This window comes from Alligator sinensis, unplaced genomic scaffold (assembly GCF_000455745.1).
Source record: "Alligator sinensis unplaced genomic scaffold, ASM45574v1 scaffold1470_1, whole genome shotgun sequence".
NCBI classification, from domain to species: domain Eukaryota; kingdom Metazoa; phylum Chordata; order Crocodylia; family Alligatoridae; genus Alligator; species Alligator sinensis.
The window spans coordinates 86,871-104,515 of record NW_005843269.1 but is presented as its reverse complement, the minus strand read 5'-3'; the positions used below and the strand labels follow the sequence as shown (position 1 = coordinate 104,515).

At 41.3% G+C, this 17,645-nt stretch overlaps 1 protein-coding gene across 1 annotated transcript in view; it reads left to right on the top strand.

The window, feature by feature from the left end:
* The window catches only part of BNIP3 (BCL2 interacting protein 3), a 12,798-nt gene extending 203 nt beyond the window's left edge, over positions 1-12,595 (top strand). Inside the window, exons 2-6 of the mRNA XM_006038154.3 lie at positions 3,745-3,928; positions 4,744-4,828; positions 7,525-7,631; positions 7,749-7,898; positions 9,925-12,595. Of these exons, the coding sequence (XP_006038216.1) occupies positions 3,745-3,928; positions 4,744-4,828; positions 7,525-7,631; positions 7,749-7,898; positions 9,925-9,976 (578 nt within the window). The 3' untranslated portion in view covers positions 9,977-12,595. The remainder of the gene's footprint in view (positions 1-3,744; positions 3,929-4,743; positions 4,829-7,524; positions 7,632-7,748; positions 7,899-9,924) is intronic.
* Positions 12,596-17,645: the final 5,050 nt, after the last annotated feature.

Here is a 17,645-nt window from a genome sequence, read left to right as displayed (position 1 = left end):
GGGGCGCGCCCGCGGGAGCGCCCACCCCCACAAGCGGCGGGGCAGGCAGGGAGGGACGGGCCCGGAGCAGCTGGGCGCCCATCGGCGCCCTGCTCCGTAATGTGCTGCGTGAGCGAGGGGCAGCGGCGGCAAGTGGGGCTGGGCTGGACACGAGGAAGCGCTCTGCCCGGGGGGGAGGAAAGCGCTGGGCCGGGCTGCGTCATCTCCATCCCTGGGGGCAGGCTCTGCCAGCCTGCGAGGGAGAAGCCACGCTTTTCTCCTCGAAAGGAGAGCCCGTGTTGAAGGTGTGTTGATCCACGTTTGAAATGTGTTCGTGACCCTTTCGGATATTTTTTGCAACCCACAGGTTGAGAAATGCTGGCTTAGATGAGGCTGGCTGGCTTCCAACCCTCATTTTCTGTGGCTTCTAGGCAGTTATGCAGGGCTGCCTGTACAGGACGCAATCGTCTCCCGCCTGCCTGAGAGCTGGGGGTTTGGCAGTTTCTTAAACTTGATGGTGGGCAGCAGCCATCCTCTGTCACGCGTGCGCAGATTGGGTCCAGGCCTCGCAGGGGATTTGAGATCACCTTTGTGGGGGAGTCCTGAACGCCCCTTTTTTTTGCTGTTTTGGGTCTGCTCCCAGATACTCTGATCCCAGAAGCAGTTCGGTCTGAGTTGCAATGGTCAGCACGTGAGAGAAATGGCTTGTGAGGGACAGTTTCAAGGGAGTTGAGATGCACTGGCCGGTGTTAATAAGGGGACCCTAGTCCCGAACCATGACTCAGTTTCCCTGCTCCCCACTGAGCTGGCCGAGAGATCCTTTTCTCAGAGGAGTGGGTGCAAATAGAGAAATCTGCACCTGAGCTGTATAAAAACCCTCCGCACAGGCAGAAACACGGGAATCGGGAAATTGCCTCAAACGGCAAATAGGTTGAGAACCACTGGTCTGGAGGAACTTGCTTTGGCTTCTCCAGATAAAAGAAAGACCTACGTTAACACTTTTAAAGCAGAGCTTGATCATGTCTTCTTGGGTAGAAGATGGAGCTCTTGGACTTGGTTGTAACTGGGGGTGCTTGGCACTCTCATCTAGGGGCTGCTAAAATGGAGCTCCTAGCTGATATAAACAAGAGGAAACAGAGAAATACTTTTGATTTCCACTTGTTTTGGGTGGCCCTAACAGTTACTGTTGTACTTCCTAGCGATTACTGGTATACAGAAATACTTTTACAGTTTAGAATCAATCACAAGAACACGTAATTATCACTGCTTGTTTTTAATTTGCATAAGTATTCTGACATTGCTATGAGTCTGAGAAATTGAGTAGCCATTTGCAGTTAGAGCTAAAATGTGAAGTAATTACCATTGAGAGAAACCAGATGACCTATTTGGGTATTAGCTTAGCATTAAGGTTGTGTTCTTGATGTTTGGAATGCTTAAAAAAATAATCGAAGATAATTAGTCTACAAAAAGACTGTCACTTTGTTTACGATAGTAAATACTGTCAACAGATGCTGTCAGCTTTATATATAAATGATCTAATAATAATCACATCATTGAGTATAAGGATTAATTAACCTATAACTCAATTTTTGGCACAATTTGGACATTTTGACAGTTGATCAAAAATGTTTATGACTCCTTAGCACTCCCAACAAAAAAATAATGTTTTGACATGTAATTATGGCACTTTCACTAGTATGACCAGAGTATGCACATATTGTTTGTACTGTTTGATGGTTGCTTATGGGGAATTGGCCAGCTCACTGTCAAATGACTTTCTCTTGTCCAGACACAGAAATCATAAGAATAGATTTTTTCTGTTTTTAATAGTTAAATAGTTCAGCTGAAGCGTTCATATCTGCATATAAATAGAAGAGCAGAATGTGAACTGGGGCTGGAGGAGGCATTGGAGCAAGGTAGGGCAGAATGGGAGCCAAATGATATGCTCAAACATGCTGAAAGTACATGAGCTAAGGCCACAGTCAGGGTAGAGCTACTTTAACCTACACATTGATGATAACTCCTGAAAACTTCAGGATTTCCTGGCTATCAGCAATTGCAGAGGAAAGAACAAAGGTCAAAGGTAGGAGAGCCAATCAGAAAGATGGAAAGAGTCAGTAACTGAGACCAAAAGTGACCCTCCCCTCCCCTCCCCTCCCCTCCCCCTACCATTGGCAATATTGGCATCCCAGATTATTTACATGCTAAGAATTTTGTGGATTTCCAACTTCTGGAGGAAAGTTGCTAAAACCATCTCTTGGTCATCCACAGTACAACTGGTTGGGTTGGCTTCTTGCTGTTATCTATTGAACTTTCAATTTATTCAAAATACAGCTATCAAATTCTTGCCCAAGTTGCTGGGTTGGCTCTTCCTGTTTTGAATTCTACAAAAGCTGCTCTCTTATTCCTCCTGGTTTCGTTTCTTTCTGAACAGTGTCACACACTGTCTGGACCTCTCTCAACTGTTCCTTATTTCCTTTTCCTAGCCCTAATTTAAATGAGTGAAGAATGGTTCTTTCCTCACTTATCCCTTACAGCATGGTTGCTGTCTTCCCCCTTGTGTTTACCTGTTGTATAGGTAAATACCTTTTAATTAGCTAGCTAATTCAGAGGAGGGGAACCATGTTACCTCTATCTTTACTATTATAAATTTCTGTTTGTATCAACATATATAAATAAAAATGAGTTCCATTGACATGTATATGATACAATATCGCCGTAATTCATTAAAGCAATTTTACAAATGTGGAATCAAACCCAAGTCTGTCTACAGAGTGGTTGGGTGGTAGTTTTTATTGAAAACACTTTGAGAAGACAAAGCAACATATCATGTGATTGTTAGCTGATCTTAAATATTTTTATGTAGCAATAGATGATGAAAGTTGCCAGGTACCCTATATTACCTTACAGTGACATTAATGAAAACTGATATTTTTATGAAAAAGTTAAATGCAAGCACTTCACTAATAGGGTTGCAATCCTAAAATTCCATGAATAAATTAAGAGTTACTGTTACATGACCATGTTTTTTGACTTTTTTCTGCATTGAGCCATGAAGTGGAATATCCCACAGAATGCAAACAAAAACTTCTGCACCTGACTATGGAAAAAGACACTGTATTGGCAAGCTTTTCCCATGAATCAGATATGCATGATGTGTCAGCCTACTAACAACATCGCTTAAGCAAGTCACTAGACATTCTTCGAGTTTCTTAGCTGGAACATTAATGGCACTGTGCCCATACTTCACTGTACATTTGATCATCACATGAAAATGTTACCCTGAGGAGAGTGAACAGTTTAGTACTTTATGTTCCCTTTGTATAGAGCCACTTGCTCACAAATGTGCATTAACTATTAAAAATCATAACATGCGAAAAATATCAAGACCTGATCCAAACTGCATTTAAATCAATTGGAAGATTGACTTTGAATTCAGTAGGTTTTGGGCTTAATATTTTTGCAGATGAGTGACAAAAATAGGAAACCATATAAATATCAGCGTATTTTCTGCTGGAAAATACACTGAGATACATTTAAAAAAATACTTTACTCAAAGGGTTAAAATTGTATCCTGCTGGAAGGCCTGTTAGGATAGAGTTTTATTATTGACCTGTAGTAACCTGCAGATTAAGTCTAGTCACACCTGAGAAGGCAGGAGCAAAGCTGTTACACTTGTAGTTGTCATGCGAGAATCTGGCTGCTTAGCCTTCAATATTTATCTCTGTAGCTTATTACAGTTTTGTTTTTAATTATGCCAAGCAGGATCCTGGGTGGAACTGCACTTCAGCAGCAATGGGAATGGCAATAGTAACACTATCCAACCAACCAATCAAGAACAAGTACCAGCCTCTCTTTCTATTTACAATGGTGACATGGAGAAAATTCTCTTAGATGCCCAGCATGAATCTGGAAGGAGCAGTTCAAGAGAGAGCTCACGCTGTGACAGGTAAATAAATACATTATTACAAGGGATTACTATAAGGCACTCTTCCAAGTGTATTTATATGTTAGAGACAGACCTGTATAAACATATAGCTGTATTTACATCTGTATGTAAACAGATGTATAAAAAGTCCACAATGAACAGATATTTTTTAATGGGTACAAACTGGAACACTGTATGGCAGGAATTGGCAGTCTACTACCTGTGGGCCAGATCCAGGCACAGAGCCATTGGATCGTCTGCAGGCTTGGCAGACTGCCCATGCCATGGTCAGGGAGAAGTGGCAATGGCAGCAGTGACTGAGTCCTAGCTCGTGCTTACTACAGACCTAAACCAGATTAGTCCAGGCTGCCACTGCAAAAGGTTGCTGACTGGTGCTGTATGAGATAGTAGTCCATCCAGAAACTATGAAGAAATGATAAAGGGAAGGGCCATAGAAGATTTCCTACACCTTGCAAGGGTGGCTTCTCAGGCTGGGGCTCACTGACTTTGCAGGGGAAGGTCATCAGTTGCACTTTGCACTGATGCATTATTTAAGGGGAAAACTCCTATTTAGTAAAAAGGAATGTGATGCTTTCACAGCCTGGAGAAGTGTGTGATGGCTGCCATCCTAAATGGTCAAGCAATGGCAGTGCCATTCTGGCAGAATAGCGGTCACACCTACAGTATGCTCTTGCTGCCCATGCTGTGACAGTTTATAAGAAGAATCTGCAGCTGTGCAGCAGACATTGCTTGTTAACTTTTAGTTCACCCTATAGATGCTACCGGCACAGATAATTTAATGAGACCATTTTCTATTTGTGCTTCTCTTTATAAAGCCCTCCTCGGTCCCAGACACCTCATGACATTAACAAAGCTTCTGAGATGGAGAGTCACAGCAGTGGAGAAAAGAGTAGCTCTCAGGTAAAAGCTTGCTTATTCTGTGATTGTCACAGTTGGAAGACTAGCATTGGAAAATACAAGACAGCCTGGAAAAACTAAAACAGCTGAGTAACTTTATACTAGGCAGTAATCCCTTTGAGTCTGTGCAAGATCATGCTCCTTGTATGGACAGTTCTACATCACTGATTTGCATAGGCATTTTGTAGACATATGAGAAGGGATTTTCAAAGAGGCCTAAAGGATTGAAGTCCTCAAACCTATTAAAGATTTTGTGATGCAAACATGGAAGACAATATACGTAGGCATACTGCTAGTCACTAATGTCACGTAGAAATCTTCCAAGTGCAGAGGTTTTGTCCTGTTCTTGTGATTGTCAGCCCTATGTATTTCACAGATTCAGATAATTAGGGGTAGTTTTGTTTTTAAATAACAGCTCACAATGAGTGAATTTCAAATTTTAAAAAACTATTGCATTTCTCAAAGTCTTTGCTTCTGTCTAGCAGACATTCTAGCCTCAAAGGTACATTTTAGAAGCAACAAAGTGGTATTTAGCTATGTGATTCCTATTCACTGGAAATGAGAATTTAAGTTCTTGCATATTGCTTTGATAATTTACCCCTTATTCTTTGAACCATTTTTGCATATTACTGTTATATTTGTGAAGAGTGCTAGGAACTAGAAGATTAAGATGAAAAAGGATTTATATAATAAAGAGTCATGTTTTGATTCTACTTCTTCATATTTAAGTCTGTTTATTGTTACATTGCTATAAGGAGGCTAGAATCATAGGTCTCCAGAGCTGCTTTGGTTTTTTTACTATTTATTTTGTGGAAAAAAATCTCTGTGAAGTAGTTCTTAGATAAAAGTGTGAGTGCTTCAGTGGAGACAGATATGTTTGGACCTGCACTATTTTTGTCCTGTTGTCAAGTGGCAGTGGATGAAGAGTCTTCAAGATCGGTTCTCTACAACAGAAATCGGTGATGCAGAGTTGAGACAAATTTTTATGCAATACTCTCTGAAAAGTTGGCTGAAGTGACTTAACTTACATTACACAGGAACCCTTGAGAAGTGGCAGCAGATAGAGTTCCTTAGGGCAGCATTCTGTTATTTTAACCACGTTATCTTAATCCTTTCTTTTCCTGTATTCCCATCACATTCCTTTCACACCTTGTATCTTCAGCAACAAATAAAGCACAGATCATAAAGACACCTGTCCTTTCCTTCTGCATCTCTAGATGCATCCATCCTGTGCAGTAGCAAGAGGCAGGAAACATTTGAAAAACTAGGCCCTCATCATGTAACAATGCCATATCATGGGGAAGCAAACACAACCACAACCTTCGTTTCCTAACTTTTGCATGTCTGACTTCGCAAACATTATGTTCTTTTAACAGTTAATGGATATATAATTTCCTAAAAAAGCAAGCTGAAAGAGAAAGTTCCATATGCTATATCATATCAACGCCCATGTGGGAAAGCAGCCCTGCTGAAACTTTTGGATTTGCCATGCAAGCCATGGGTACATGAGCTAATCTAGTAACCAGTAGCAGTAGTAGGATGCCATTCTGTGTACAGACCCAGCATTAAGGGGCTTGAAATATTTTGCCTAGAGTTTCACTGATATTTGCTGACAGAAGAGGAATGATGACATTCAGAAATCTTGGGTTCCATTTCAAGATCTGGAGGGTGCTGTGGTCTCGTACTTAGAGACTTGTTCTCTGCATGTTCAGGTTCTTCTTTTCTCCTCTATCCAAGGCTCCACTGTTTAGATTCCTCATCTTGGCTCCGTCTTTTTTTTCCCCCCAAATAGTCTCAGTTTCTACCTCCCTCTTGCTGGTCCCTGTATTTTCCCCCACCTGGCTTTCAGTTGTACATTGAAGTTCTTTCATTCCGGTGGCCCTCAGTTTCTCTTCCTGGCCTCCATCCACTGTAGTTCTCCTGCCACGTATTGTCACCTCTGCATCCCATAAGGCAGCTTCCACTATGTCTCAACCTAGTAGGAGACATTTGGGGAACAGGAGACACAAGACCCCTGCTTTCAGTACTGATACTCTCCCAAGACCTACCATAGCACTTAGCAGCATTAGTAGGGAAATCCAACTCATTCCTCCCTGCTTGTAACATGTTCAGCATGGATGGAATCTGAGGAGACTTTAGCTGCTGAACTTTCTATTAAGTTTCCATCTGAGCATGTGTGAACTGAGTTTTATTCATAAACGTTTATCTTGGTCAGATATCAATTGGCAAAAGGCACATCCCTGATGAAAAGATCTCACTTCTGTTCAGTTTCAAGACTCTACTTCAGAGCAGGGCAGTGCCAGAGTTTTTTCTTTCAAGTCACCAGAACTTTTTTAACACAGGGAAAAATGATGCATTTTTCCTTGGCTTTGTTTTCAGAAGTAGCAGAATCACTTAGACTGAAGTTTTCTAAAGAGGATCCAGCCTGAGGCAGATACTTGATATAAAAGGAAGTGATAGACTGTAAGGTTTTTGGAACACATGAACACTGCATGCACATTGGGGAATTAGCATGGGGGAATAGATGGTAGGGCTGAATTGTGAAGGTATCATGTGAGCTGACATTACTTAGACAATGCTAGATTGTTAGCAGAAAACAGTTCAGAAAGTTGCTTCAGTTTCTAGAAGGGTGGTTTTTGTCAGTTGCAAAGTCCTAGAACAGTCCAATGCACTGTTTTGAGGATGATTTTCTGTTTTAGTCTGAAGAAGATTTTCTTGAAAGAAGGAGAGAAGTAGAAAGACTCTTGAAGAAAAATTCAGATTGGATATGGGATTGGTCCAGCAGGCCTGAGAACATCCCACCAAAGTGAGTGTCCTTAGCATTAGCAACAAACTGCTTTTAACTAGTGCTTTTATTTTCTTAAGAGAGAAATATTTTATTTATTTATTAAATATTTGTTCTTCCTCTCCTCCCCCAAACTAGGGAATTCCTCTTTAAACACCCTCGTCGAACTGCCACTCTCAGCATGAGAAACACCAGTGTGATGAAGAAAGGGGGCATATTCTCAGCAGAGTTTTTAAAGATTTTCCTTCCGTCTCTGTTTCTCTCTCACTTGCTTGCTGTAGGTCTGGGGTAAGTTTTTTTTAATTTAAAAATTGACCTCTCTGAACAGTGTCATTCTAGTTTCTCAGTCTTAATTTAAACAGTACAGTTCTTTCAACATAGATCTACAGTGACCAGTCAGTCAGTAATTGATACCCACTAATTTAGACCTATTTTATTGCAGGAGAAAAAGCAGAATATGACCAAAGATCATCAGTGATTTATTTTGTTTCCTATCTGTTTGCTTGTAGCACTGCTGTATAAATCAATTTCCTTATGCTTTTCTCATTCCTAGAAGACCTGCTTAGAAATACGTCAGACACTGGAGTTAAGAGTTGTACATACATGTATGCTACTCTGTTCTGTTTTAAAGGGTGAATTTTCACTTAGAAACCAATTTTAAAGGGGATATAATGGTGGATTTTATACTGCCTATTTAAGAATCACGTGATCTTATCCAACAGTGGGGTTGTTTTTCAGCATTGGGCTGAATCGTCCTTCCCACTACCTACAAGAGAAACTACAAAGAAGAGATCAGCCTTCACTCATTCCAGTTAGGCTAAGATTTGCCTTTAGGGTCCGTTTCCTAAGCCTGTTAGATTCCTAAGGGTCAATACAGAGGTCAAGGAGTCTGTGTGAGAGCCAGGCCCATCCATAATGAGGCTCCATGCACTAGTAAGAACTCCAGCAACTATACAGGAGCAGCTCTGTAAAGGGAAAGATGCTATTCTGGACTATCAAGTCTTTCTCTGCAGGGCTAATAGGGAGGACCCGTCTGCATTTCCCAGCAGTCCTTCTTATCTTCTCCCCCCCAGCCCAGTTCTAAGGGGCAGAGAAGGGAGTGCCATATATTTTGGGGAGAGAGTATTTTAAATAACTCAGCAAAGTAAAAGTTGTTTCTTCTACAAGGTGACAGGCCTTCATTTCATCTCACGTCACTAAATTAGCAAGGAAATTAAATGAGCTGCCCCCCTGTAAAACTGTTGAACATGGCATCACAGCTAGGCTCAGTAACATGTGTGCCAGTGCTTCTGATACTATTTTAAGAATTCTTTACCTGACAGTATTTCCCTTCCCTCCCTCCCTCAGTTCAGATATGCAACACAGTAGTTATGGCGAGATTGAACCACTGTGTCCCTTTGAAATTAAGGGACAAGGCTTCTGGAACTCTGTAGGTACAGATTAGCCATCCTGTCCAAATCCTAGATCTCATTTATTACTTTATTCCTAATCTTAAATATATGTTGAAATTTAACACAAAATTAGTCCACAGAGTTGATTGTATAAATGGAAATAAAACATGGCTGTGTTAACTGCATGAGACTTGATAGGAAAAATCTAGTACATGTCTTTTACAAAAAGAGAGGGGAATCCTTACACTGCCCATACTTCTTACTTGGCTTTTCAGCATTGCTGTGACCTTAGAACTTTCTAGCCAAAGGAAGGACAGACTACTAAAAAAAAAATCACATCTTGCAGCTTTATAAAATGCTAAGTTTAACGGAGGTCAAAATGATAGTCTCTCGGAGTGGTCACTTCTTTAGAATGAGGAAGGCAAACAAATATGAGAGAGATAATCTGGAACAGCAGTGAAAACATACTTTGAAAAATTAATTATCAAACGTTAAAAAGTGTCTCAGGTAGACGTTAGAAGTGAGATGCTTAGAAGCAAATGAGAACATTTGGATAACAACACCGGGGGAGGGAAAACTGTATTTTAATAACCAACTTTATGTAGCTTCAGAAGCTCTTTCTGATCTTTGTCTTAATTCTCTCTGACTTTTCCACTATTAAAATTGAATGGGCTTGGCCGGCACTGAAGAACTACTCTACATCTTAAAATCAAGGGTTCATTACAGGACAAAGCTATGCAAAGACATAAACAACTGAAATCTGGGGTTTTAAATGCAAACTGTTTTGCAGTCTTAATTCTAGCAGGCACTATTGCTCTCACCATAAATTACATAACCTGATGAGGAAAATATTATTCTTGACATACTATACATTCTTTTAAAAATGAAATGCAACACTCACTGACAAATATTTTCTACTCAAGGATTTACATTGGAAGACGTTTGACAACCACAACTTCAACCAGCACATTTTAAAAGGATGGTGAAATTCAGTCTCAAAGCAGCAGGGATACCCATCTGGGAATACAAAACAGTGAATCACAGAAACTTCTGAATTTGCAAAGGTTACATGACCTGTGTGCATTTGTTTTGTAAAATGTTGTGTTCCTAGTTTAGTAGTAGAGTGGGAGAAGAGACACTGAAACCAAGCTATTATAAATAGCTTTTTGGATCAATTCATAAAGCATGCTTCAGACTGATTAACATCTACTGTAATGTAGAGGGAGGCATTGTTGAAAATTGAAGAACTCAGTGTTAAGAACAGATGAAACCTTAGCTTTTATATATAGTACAGATTGTGATGTAGCTAATCATCCATCCAAAGTACTGTTTCTTTATACTCTGTAAAAAGTAAATATCGCCATTATTAAAGTAATCATGACAATCAGGGGTTAGTCCAAAAGCTGTGGCTTTACATACAATATTTTGGAGAATGTTGGTGCTTCATTTGAGGAGACACATCATTTACTTAACATGTCACTTGTCTATTTTACACAAAACAGACACGAAATGTTAAGACGCATTAGATGCTCAGCTTCTGTAAATTTTAAAGTTTAAATTTTAAAGTGAATTTTAAATTGCAAAGTTTACAGTCTGGTCCACAACAAGTCTGTATTAAAATTTGGACCTTCGTTTCTAATGAATCATTTCCTTTTTCAGTTGCTGTTCTTATTTTCAAATTAATTAAAATTCCCGTCGCTGTGTCTTCTTGCAGAATACAGCTTTTTTTATTTTCAATTTGTGAAAACAAGGAAACGATCTATTTCCCTTTTCAGGTGGTTTTGTTCCTATATGGATCCAAAGCAGGCAGTATGTTTGTTTCTGTGTTTATTTGTACTTACAAAACCCATTTTAATTCAGGTGTTTTATCTTCATTTAGTGAAATAGACAAAAATAATCTTTGCCATATCCTTTGGAGGATTTATGTATTTAAATAAAGTTTTTTCTTGTGGATTCAGAATGGGTTCACCATCTTCTTTTTCCCCAGTGTTGAGAAATAATTTCTGAAGGTTAGAGATTAAGAGGCACTATTTCACTGTCAGGGTAGCTAGGATCTGGAACCAACTTTCTAAGTAAGTGGTCCTCGCTCCTACCTTGGATAAATTCAAAAAGAGAGGTTAGATGATTACCTGTCTGGGGTCATGTGATCCCAGCGTGTGCTCCAACCAGTGGCGGGGGGTTAGACTAGATGATCTGTTCAGGTCCCTTCTGACCCCTAACTACTATGAAAGCTGAATCTTTGGTAGTGTCAAGGTTATTTTTACGGTATGTGCTGTTCTTTTAAATACTTTGCAGATATTTACATCTAATTAATTAGTATTGGAAAAAAAAAGTCAAATTTATAATCATAGAAAATAAGGGTTGGAAGGGACCTCAGGAGGTCATCTAGTCCAACCCCCATAATGTAGAATGAACACACGCTGTCTGAACCAGCACAGTACACGTTGCTTTCATCTGTTTGCAGTATCATCATTTAAAAATAAATTTGTTTTTTACTTTTGGTTTTATCACTTTTTGGGGAAGTCAGGACTTTTTTTGTACTTGGAATGGAACTGAAATTAATATGGCTTTTTGTAATGCCTCCATTTATGGTTAACAGTGAGCACCCTATACTATAATAGTGTTCATGCTGTACCCTTGATGGGGTATCACAGCTAGGGGAATAGTCTACTGCTGCAAAGCAAAACAGTGATATTAAACCCCTGGGCCAAATTCTGCAGTTATACACATGCTTAACCTTCCTTATGAGTAGTCTGTTCGAGGTTATTGGAACTTTTCAACTATATGAAGTTAAGCACGTGCAGTACTAGGAGGATGAGGGCATAATGTTGTACTGAATTTCTTTATATTTTATTAATCTTCTCAACAGGAGATTCATCAGATTTATTTGGCTTCTATAAATAGCCTTTTCCATCAAATAGTAAATCATTGAAAATAGACGCAACTGAGAACCTAAAACCTGACACGATTTAATTATTAAAACCCCAGTTGAGGTTTTTGAAAGGGAGTGCCAGTACCTCTAAAGTTCATTCCAAAGCCAAAGTTAGGGTAGAATTAAACCACTTCTTTTTATTACCCTGACTTACTGAGGATACTTTGAGATTTGAATAGCTGTCAGATAAATGTGCCCAAGAATACCACCCCTTCCCCCAAAATCAATGCACTTTTGTGTAATAACTTAGCACCAATTATTTTGGGTACTTTTAAAGGAAGAGTAAGCCAATAAGTCTCTTATTGGCTTAGACAGCATCAAATAAACCTATATCTTGCAACGGTACTTTTACTTGTAGCCCCAGTCAGCTTGCATGAATGTATGTACATATTGAATTTTATGTAGCTGGGATTCTTAAAAACCACTTTTCCAGTGGTGTTAGATTAACAGTTCTTGATTTGCTTTCATGTTAAAAAATGTAGTGCATTAAAGTTCCTTGTATTTAAATAGATTCTGACCTAATTAGAGTGATATTTTTAAAAGTTTAACAGGTGTTGTTGAATGCATTTTCTGGTACCACAGAGGTAACATTCAGTTAAATACTATTATTATGTATTGATTGTATGAAAGCACCAACCATTAATAAAAAGTGAGGCAATGTATTTTGCTTCATTCTCTTATTTCATAACAGCAGCAAAGAAAACCCCTCTACAGAAGAACATATTGATGTGGTAGCCTGCTGCTTGTGAATGGAAAATGTCAGTCTGTAAGTCTTACAGTAGAATAAGCGTGGTTGAACATCCCTTTAGCCCAACTATGTTGCCAAACTGAGTTCAGGCTCTGGCAACCCAAGGCAGTGTTGGATTCTGTGCCACAGGGGTGCTTGCAACTAAAAGGAACAAAAAGTAATCAGTACACACATGGCACCTCCAGTTTTTGCTTTTTTTCTTGCTTCACTTCCACATCCTTTTTACTCCTAGATTAAGAGCAGTTTCAGGTGTAAACTACATCTGATTCATTAAGACCAGTGGTTCTCAGGATTTTTAGCACTCCTCCATAATTTCTTTATTTACTGGTTAAGAACCACTTTTGAACCGTCTGAGCTTACCTACCTTGTCAGATAGCCTAATGCAAGCAGGAGCACCCCCTTGCCTGGAAGACCCAAGAATCAGGGGCCTGGCTCTGCATCCCAAACTCCTGGCAGGGAGAGGGGTCAGGATGGGGAGCCAAGACCTGCACTCTGGAACCACGTTATGGGTCAGGTTGGCTCTGAGCCATCCGACCTATGCTTGGTCAGGGTGTGGGGGGAATGCCCACTCTCTCAGGCATGCTGCTGTATTCCACTGGGCTGCCTCTGAAACTGGAAAAAGTGTAGCTGGCTCTGCATGCTGGACATACAGGACAAACTCCAGGACATCTGGCACATCTCTGAAGTATCTCTGGTGTCCTGTGGATGGGTTTCACCTGCAATTTCAGAGCACTTTGCTGCCCCGGGAGTTGGTTACAGGCTTGCAGGACCTATTAGCTCTGATAGGGAATTCTTATTAAGGAAACAATACGAGGGAGCCTAGATATGATGGATAAAGGAAAGTTGACAGATACTCTAGAATCACTCAGATTCTAGTGGGGTTGCTGGCAACATTACTTAGGAGTGTGCACTTGTGGGATGGAGGTAGCTCTATTCAAAGTGATATTTGTCAGGTCCTTTTTTTTTTTTTTTTAAGCGTTTTCAGGATTAGTGAGCTTGTGGCACAGGCAGCAGGGGACAGCTGCAGGCATGTAGGAGTGGTTGTGTAGTTTTTTTCTAATTAATGTCACTGAACCAGGTATTCAGAAACTAAGCAGGAAAAGAGGCCATGACTGAGTTAAGGGGACATGCAGGTAAACAATTATGTCCCAAGAATGGTGTCGAAGCGTTCCTCAGTATATAGGATTAGGAACTGGGCCTAAACATGTGCATGAGGTTAACAGATACTCAACCAAGTATAATTTTGTGGCAGGTAGAGGGGAAGAAGTTAACCTACTCAAGTATACTGGAAATTTTGGCTTGCATTCCTTTAAGATTGGAGCAGTGACACCACCTAATTCTCAAAAGGTCCAGGCAGCTAGATGCTAAAGATCAGATTGCATTAATGAGCAGCCACTGGGGCTTGCCAGGGTGCCAAAGACTTTTATGACTATAGAAGATATCAGGAGATACAGATCAGTGTCTGTATCTGCAGGGACTCTCATGCATTGCACCTGCCACCAGGAAGCTGATGAGACAGTAGATGGCAAATGACCTTCAAGACTGAAGAGTCCATTTGTGATTGTACAGGAGCAGTGGTGTGAAAGCAGCTTGTGCCCTCAGTGATAGCAGAGCTACAGGCATCTAATGACCTGGTTATTCGCCTTCGTGAAAAAGATACCGGAGCTTGTGCTGGCTTAAACTGAAGACTTAAGGGCATCTTTACATGTGCTCCGGAGGGTGGGGGAGGAGGATGTGTTTTAATTAAAGTGGCTCTTGGGCTCCCAAGAGCTGCTCTAATTAGAACGGTCCCAGCATCTTGTGTATTCAGCATCCTGCCCTTCAAAATGGCGGGGGGGGCACCTCAGCTAAAACTAATTCAACAAACTTTAGCTAAAGCGCTCCACCGCTATTTTGAAATGCAAGGATGCTAAATACATGCGACGCTGAGGCTGCTGGAGCATTCTAATTGGAGTCTTCCAGCAGACACGATTAATTGAGTCTGTTCCGATGTGTTCCAAGTAGAACGTATCCAAGCCGGCATCGGGTTCCTGTATAAGTTCCTTAAGAGACTGTAATGCTCATTTAATCCCCACAGCTCCATTTCCAAACACAGTTTCCCAGTGTACAGACCAGTCAGGGAATATTACAATATGAATACATTTAAACCAGAAATATATAATAAAACCCAGCCACACCCTTCCAAAGATATTTGTTCAGAAAAAAATGTTGGGAAGTGTATTCTAGTAGCTGTACAAGAACTCACCTTGTGCAGAAGTTTCCAGAGGTATTAATTTTCCTCACAAGACCACATCCATACTGTTATGCGTTGGTCATGCAGGAAGTGTCTGATTTAAGAGATCTGGCATTTTTTGTTGATGCAATGTAGTCTCTCTGGCTATTGGAAGTGCCATCTGGGCCACTGGGGGCGTGGAAGGGAACTTCATTTCTCCCTTCTCCTCTTCCTTGCATCCTTAATATAAACCTTGAAAAACAAATAATTGTCTTTTCCTGGGGTAGACACAGAGGAGCTCTGATCTCTAGGTCACTTCAGTAAAGCACTTAAGCTTCACTCATAAACAAACCTCTAAGGGCAAATAGACCTTTCCTGTGAGCACTACTACTGTCTGCAGTTTAGTTTATTGCAATTTTTCTAAGTAAGTGGTACTGGTTCTTGTCTCAGCCTGTAGTCAATGAATCATTGGGCTGACTCTTGTTTATATTGTTGCCTAGTTTAGCCCAAGCAGTTAGCCGATATTCAAGGCTTTGGCAGTTATGAAGAGAACTGATTATAGAACTCAGGTATTCCTTTGGTACAACTGCATTCATTTCCAAGGACTGTTCAGAGCTGTTTCCCCAAAGGTATTAGGAGGTAGCATTTTTCTTGCTCAGTTCCCAAGCTTCCCTTTCTAATCAGTCCTGAGCCATCTCCCTTCCCTTTCAGGATATGTCACAGCTGCTTTTCTGACGACTTCCAGGTGCAACACTACAAGGCAACCAATGCCTCAAACCCTGTATTTGCAATCAGTTCCTACGCATGACCCTTGCTACTCAGGCCTTACACATGGGGAATGGCCTTGGCTGATGGTTCCCTTTTTTTCCCCCCTCATATCTTGTCTGTCTTATCCTTTGACTACAGCTACATTCATTCCCCCTTCCTCCCTCCACCTGTCTCTCATCTACTGACCACCTCAATTTACATTTTAACTGACTGGCTTTCTTGCATTCATACTGGTCTCTGGCTGCTTTCCCACTCTGTCCAGGAACAGCACAGACCATCTGCACATGCTTCCCCTGCCTGATGAAGGGTTTATGCCCGAAAGCTTGCTAAGAAGAGTTTTTTCAACTATTTGAGTTGATTAATAAAAGATATTGCATTTACCCAAAGAACCTTGTTTGCCTATGTCCTTAGACCAACACAACTACAACCAACACCCCTGAAACTGCCCTTTAGACAGTTGGAGGGTGGATAGTAAGCCCTGTGACTACGAGCAATGCATGTGGACAGCTACTTCATCTTCCAGAAAAAAACGTTTTGTGATTAAACATACCAGTGATAGGACTGTTGAAGTGACCTCAGCAGATGTGGATGCTGAGATTCTGCAACTTCGTCTTCCAGGTATACTCTCTGCCTTCCTTTACTAGCTTCCATTATGTGTATATGAGGACACAGTGCAGTGGTTCTCAAACTTTTTAGAATCAAATCGTCCCTTGGAAACTTCCCTTAGTTATCACTCATTTCTTGGAAAAGTATTTAGAGAAATTCTGTTGCAAAGAATTCAAAGACCACAACAGGTCTGGATGTTTTTGATGCTATGTGATGTGCGGGCCAGGAGCGGTCCGAGGCTTTCGGGGGCACGCGGCGGGCTGTGGCCAGCAGCCCTGGCACGTGGGTTGGGGAATTCGGCACGGCGGACTAGAATTAGGCACGGACGTGTAGCGGTTGATTAAAGATTATTTTACTTGCACCGTAGACGGTCGCGGTGCAGGCAGGAAAACTTGCTTGCGTTGCAGTTACGGATAGGAAAGAAGAAGAGCGGCCAAGAGTTCTAACCGCGAACTCTGGTCCAAGGCCGGCTGACAGCTCTGGAACCGTGAGCCCGTCGAATCAACCGGATGAAATAACCCGAAGAGCTCTGGATACCACAATGAGAGTCCAAAAGGTGACTCTCCACGAGCGCGCAGGGAAGGGTACGTCGAGGGATCAGGCGGCGACAGGGAGAGGCTAGAGGTTGATCAGGCCCCTATATCCTTCTTAAGGCACACGCTGGGTTCGTTAAGCTCCACAGCGCGCTTAGAGTTCTTCACGAGATGTGAAGTCCTCCTTCTCCTCCACAAGATGGTTGTGGAGTCCTCCTCCTCCAACTTGGGCAGAAACTGCTCAAGCCTCTTATACAGCTAGCAAGCCAATCGCTAGCCGCCACGTGGGAATAATTTAGAAACAGCCAATAGTGGGAAACAAATTTGCATGCAAATGGCGGGAACTCCTTTGCACTGGGGTTTTCTCTATGCAACTGAGAATTGCACCATGCAAAGAAAGCTCCTCGTGGCAGGAAATAATTCTGCAGTGCCGAAGCGCACACAAAATCATACCCTTTGGGTCATGACATGTGAATTCCTATTTGAAGTCTCTGGGTTTATCTTGTGAATCGTGTATAGGTGGTTGCACATCAACATGAATATTGTGCAGTGTCCCAGAGCACCCTTAAAGGGATCTTGCAGTACCCTGGGGTGTTGCAGAATCCTGGTGGAGAATCATTTGTCTAGCATGAAAATAGGGTGAGTTTTTGGCTGGTAAGTACAAATAAACTGACAATGGTCATTTAGATGGGATCCAGGAATATCACCCAACATTGCATCATGTCATACCTGGAAGTGGTTCAACTTCTTAGGAATTTCTGAAGACACGTTTTGAGAAACCAAACTTGGGCTTTAACCCTTGTCAACAGTCATGGAAATAACAGGCTATGGATTACCACAGTAAG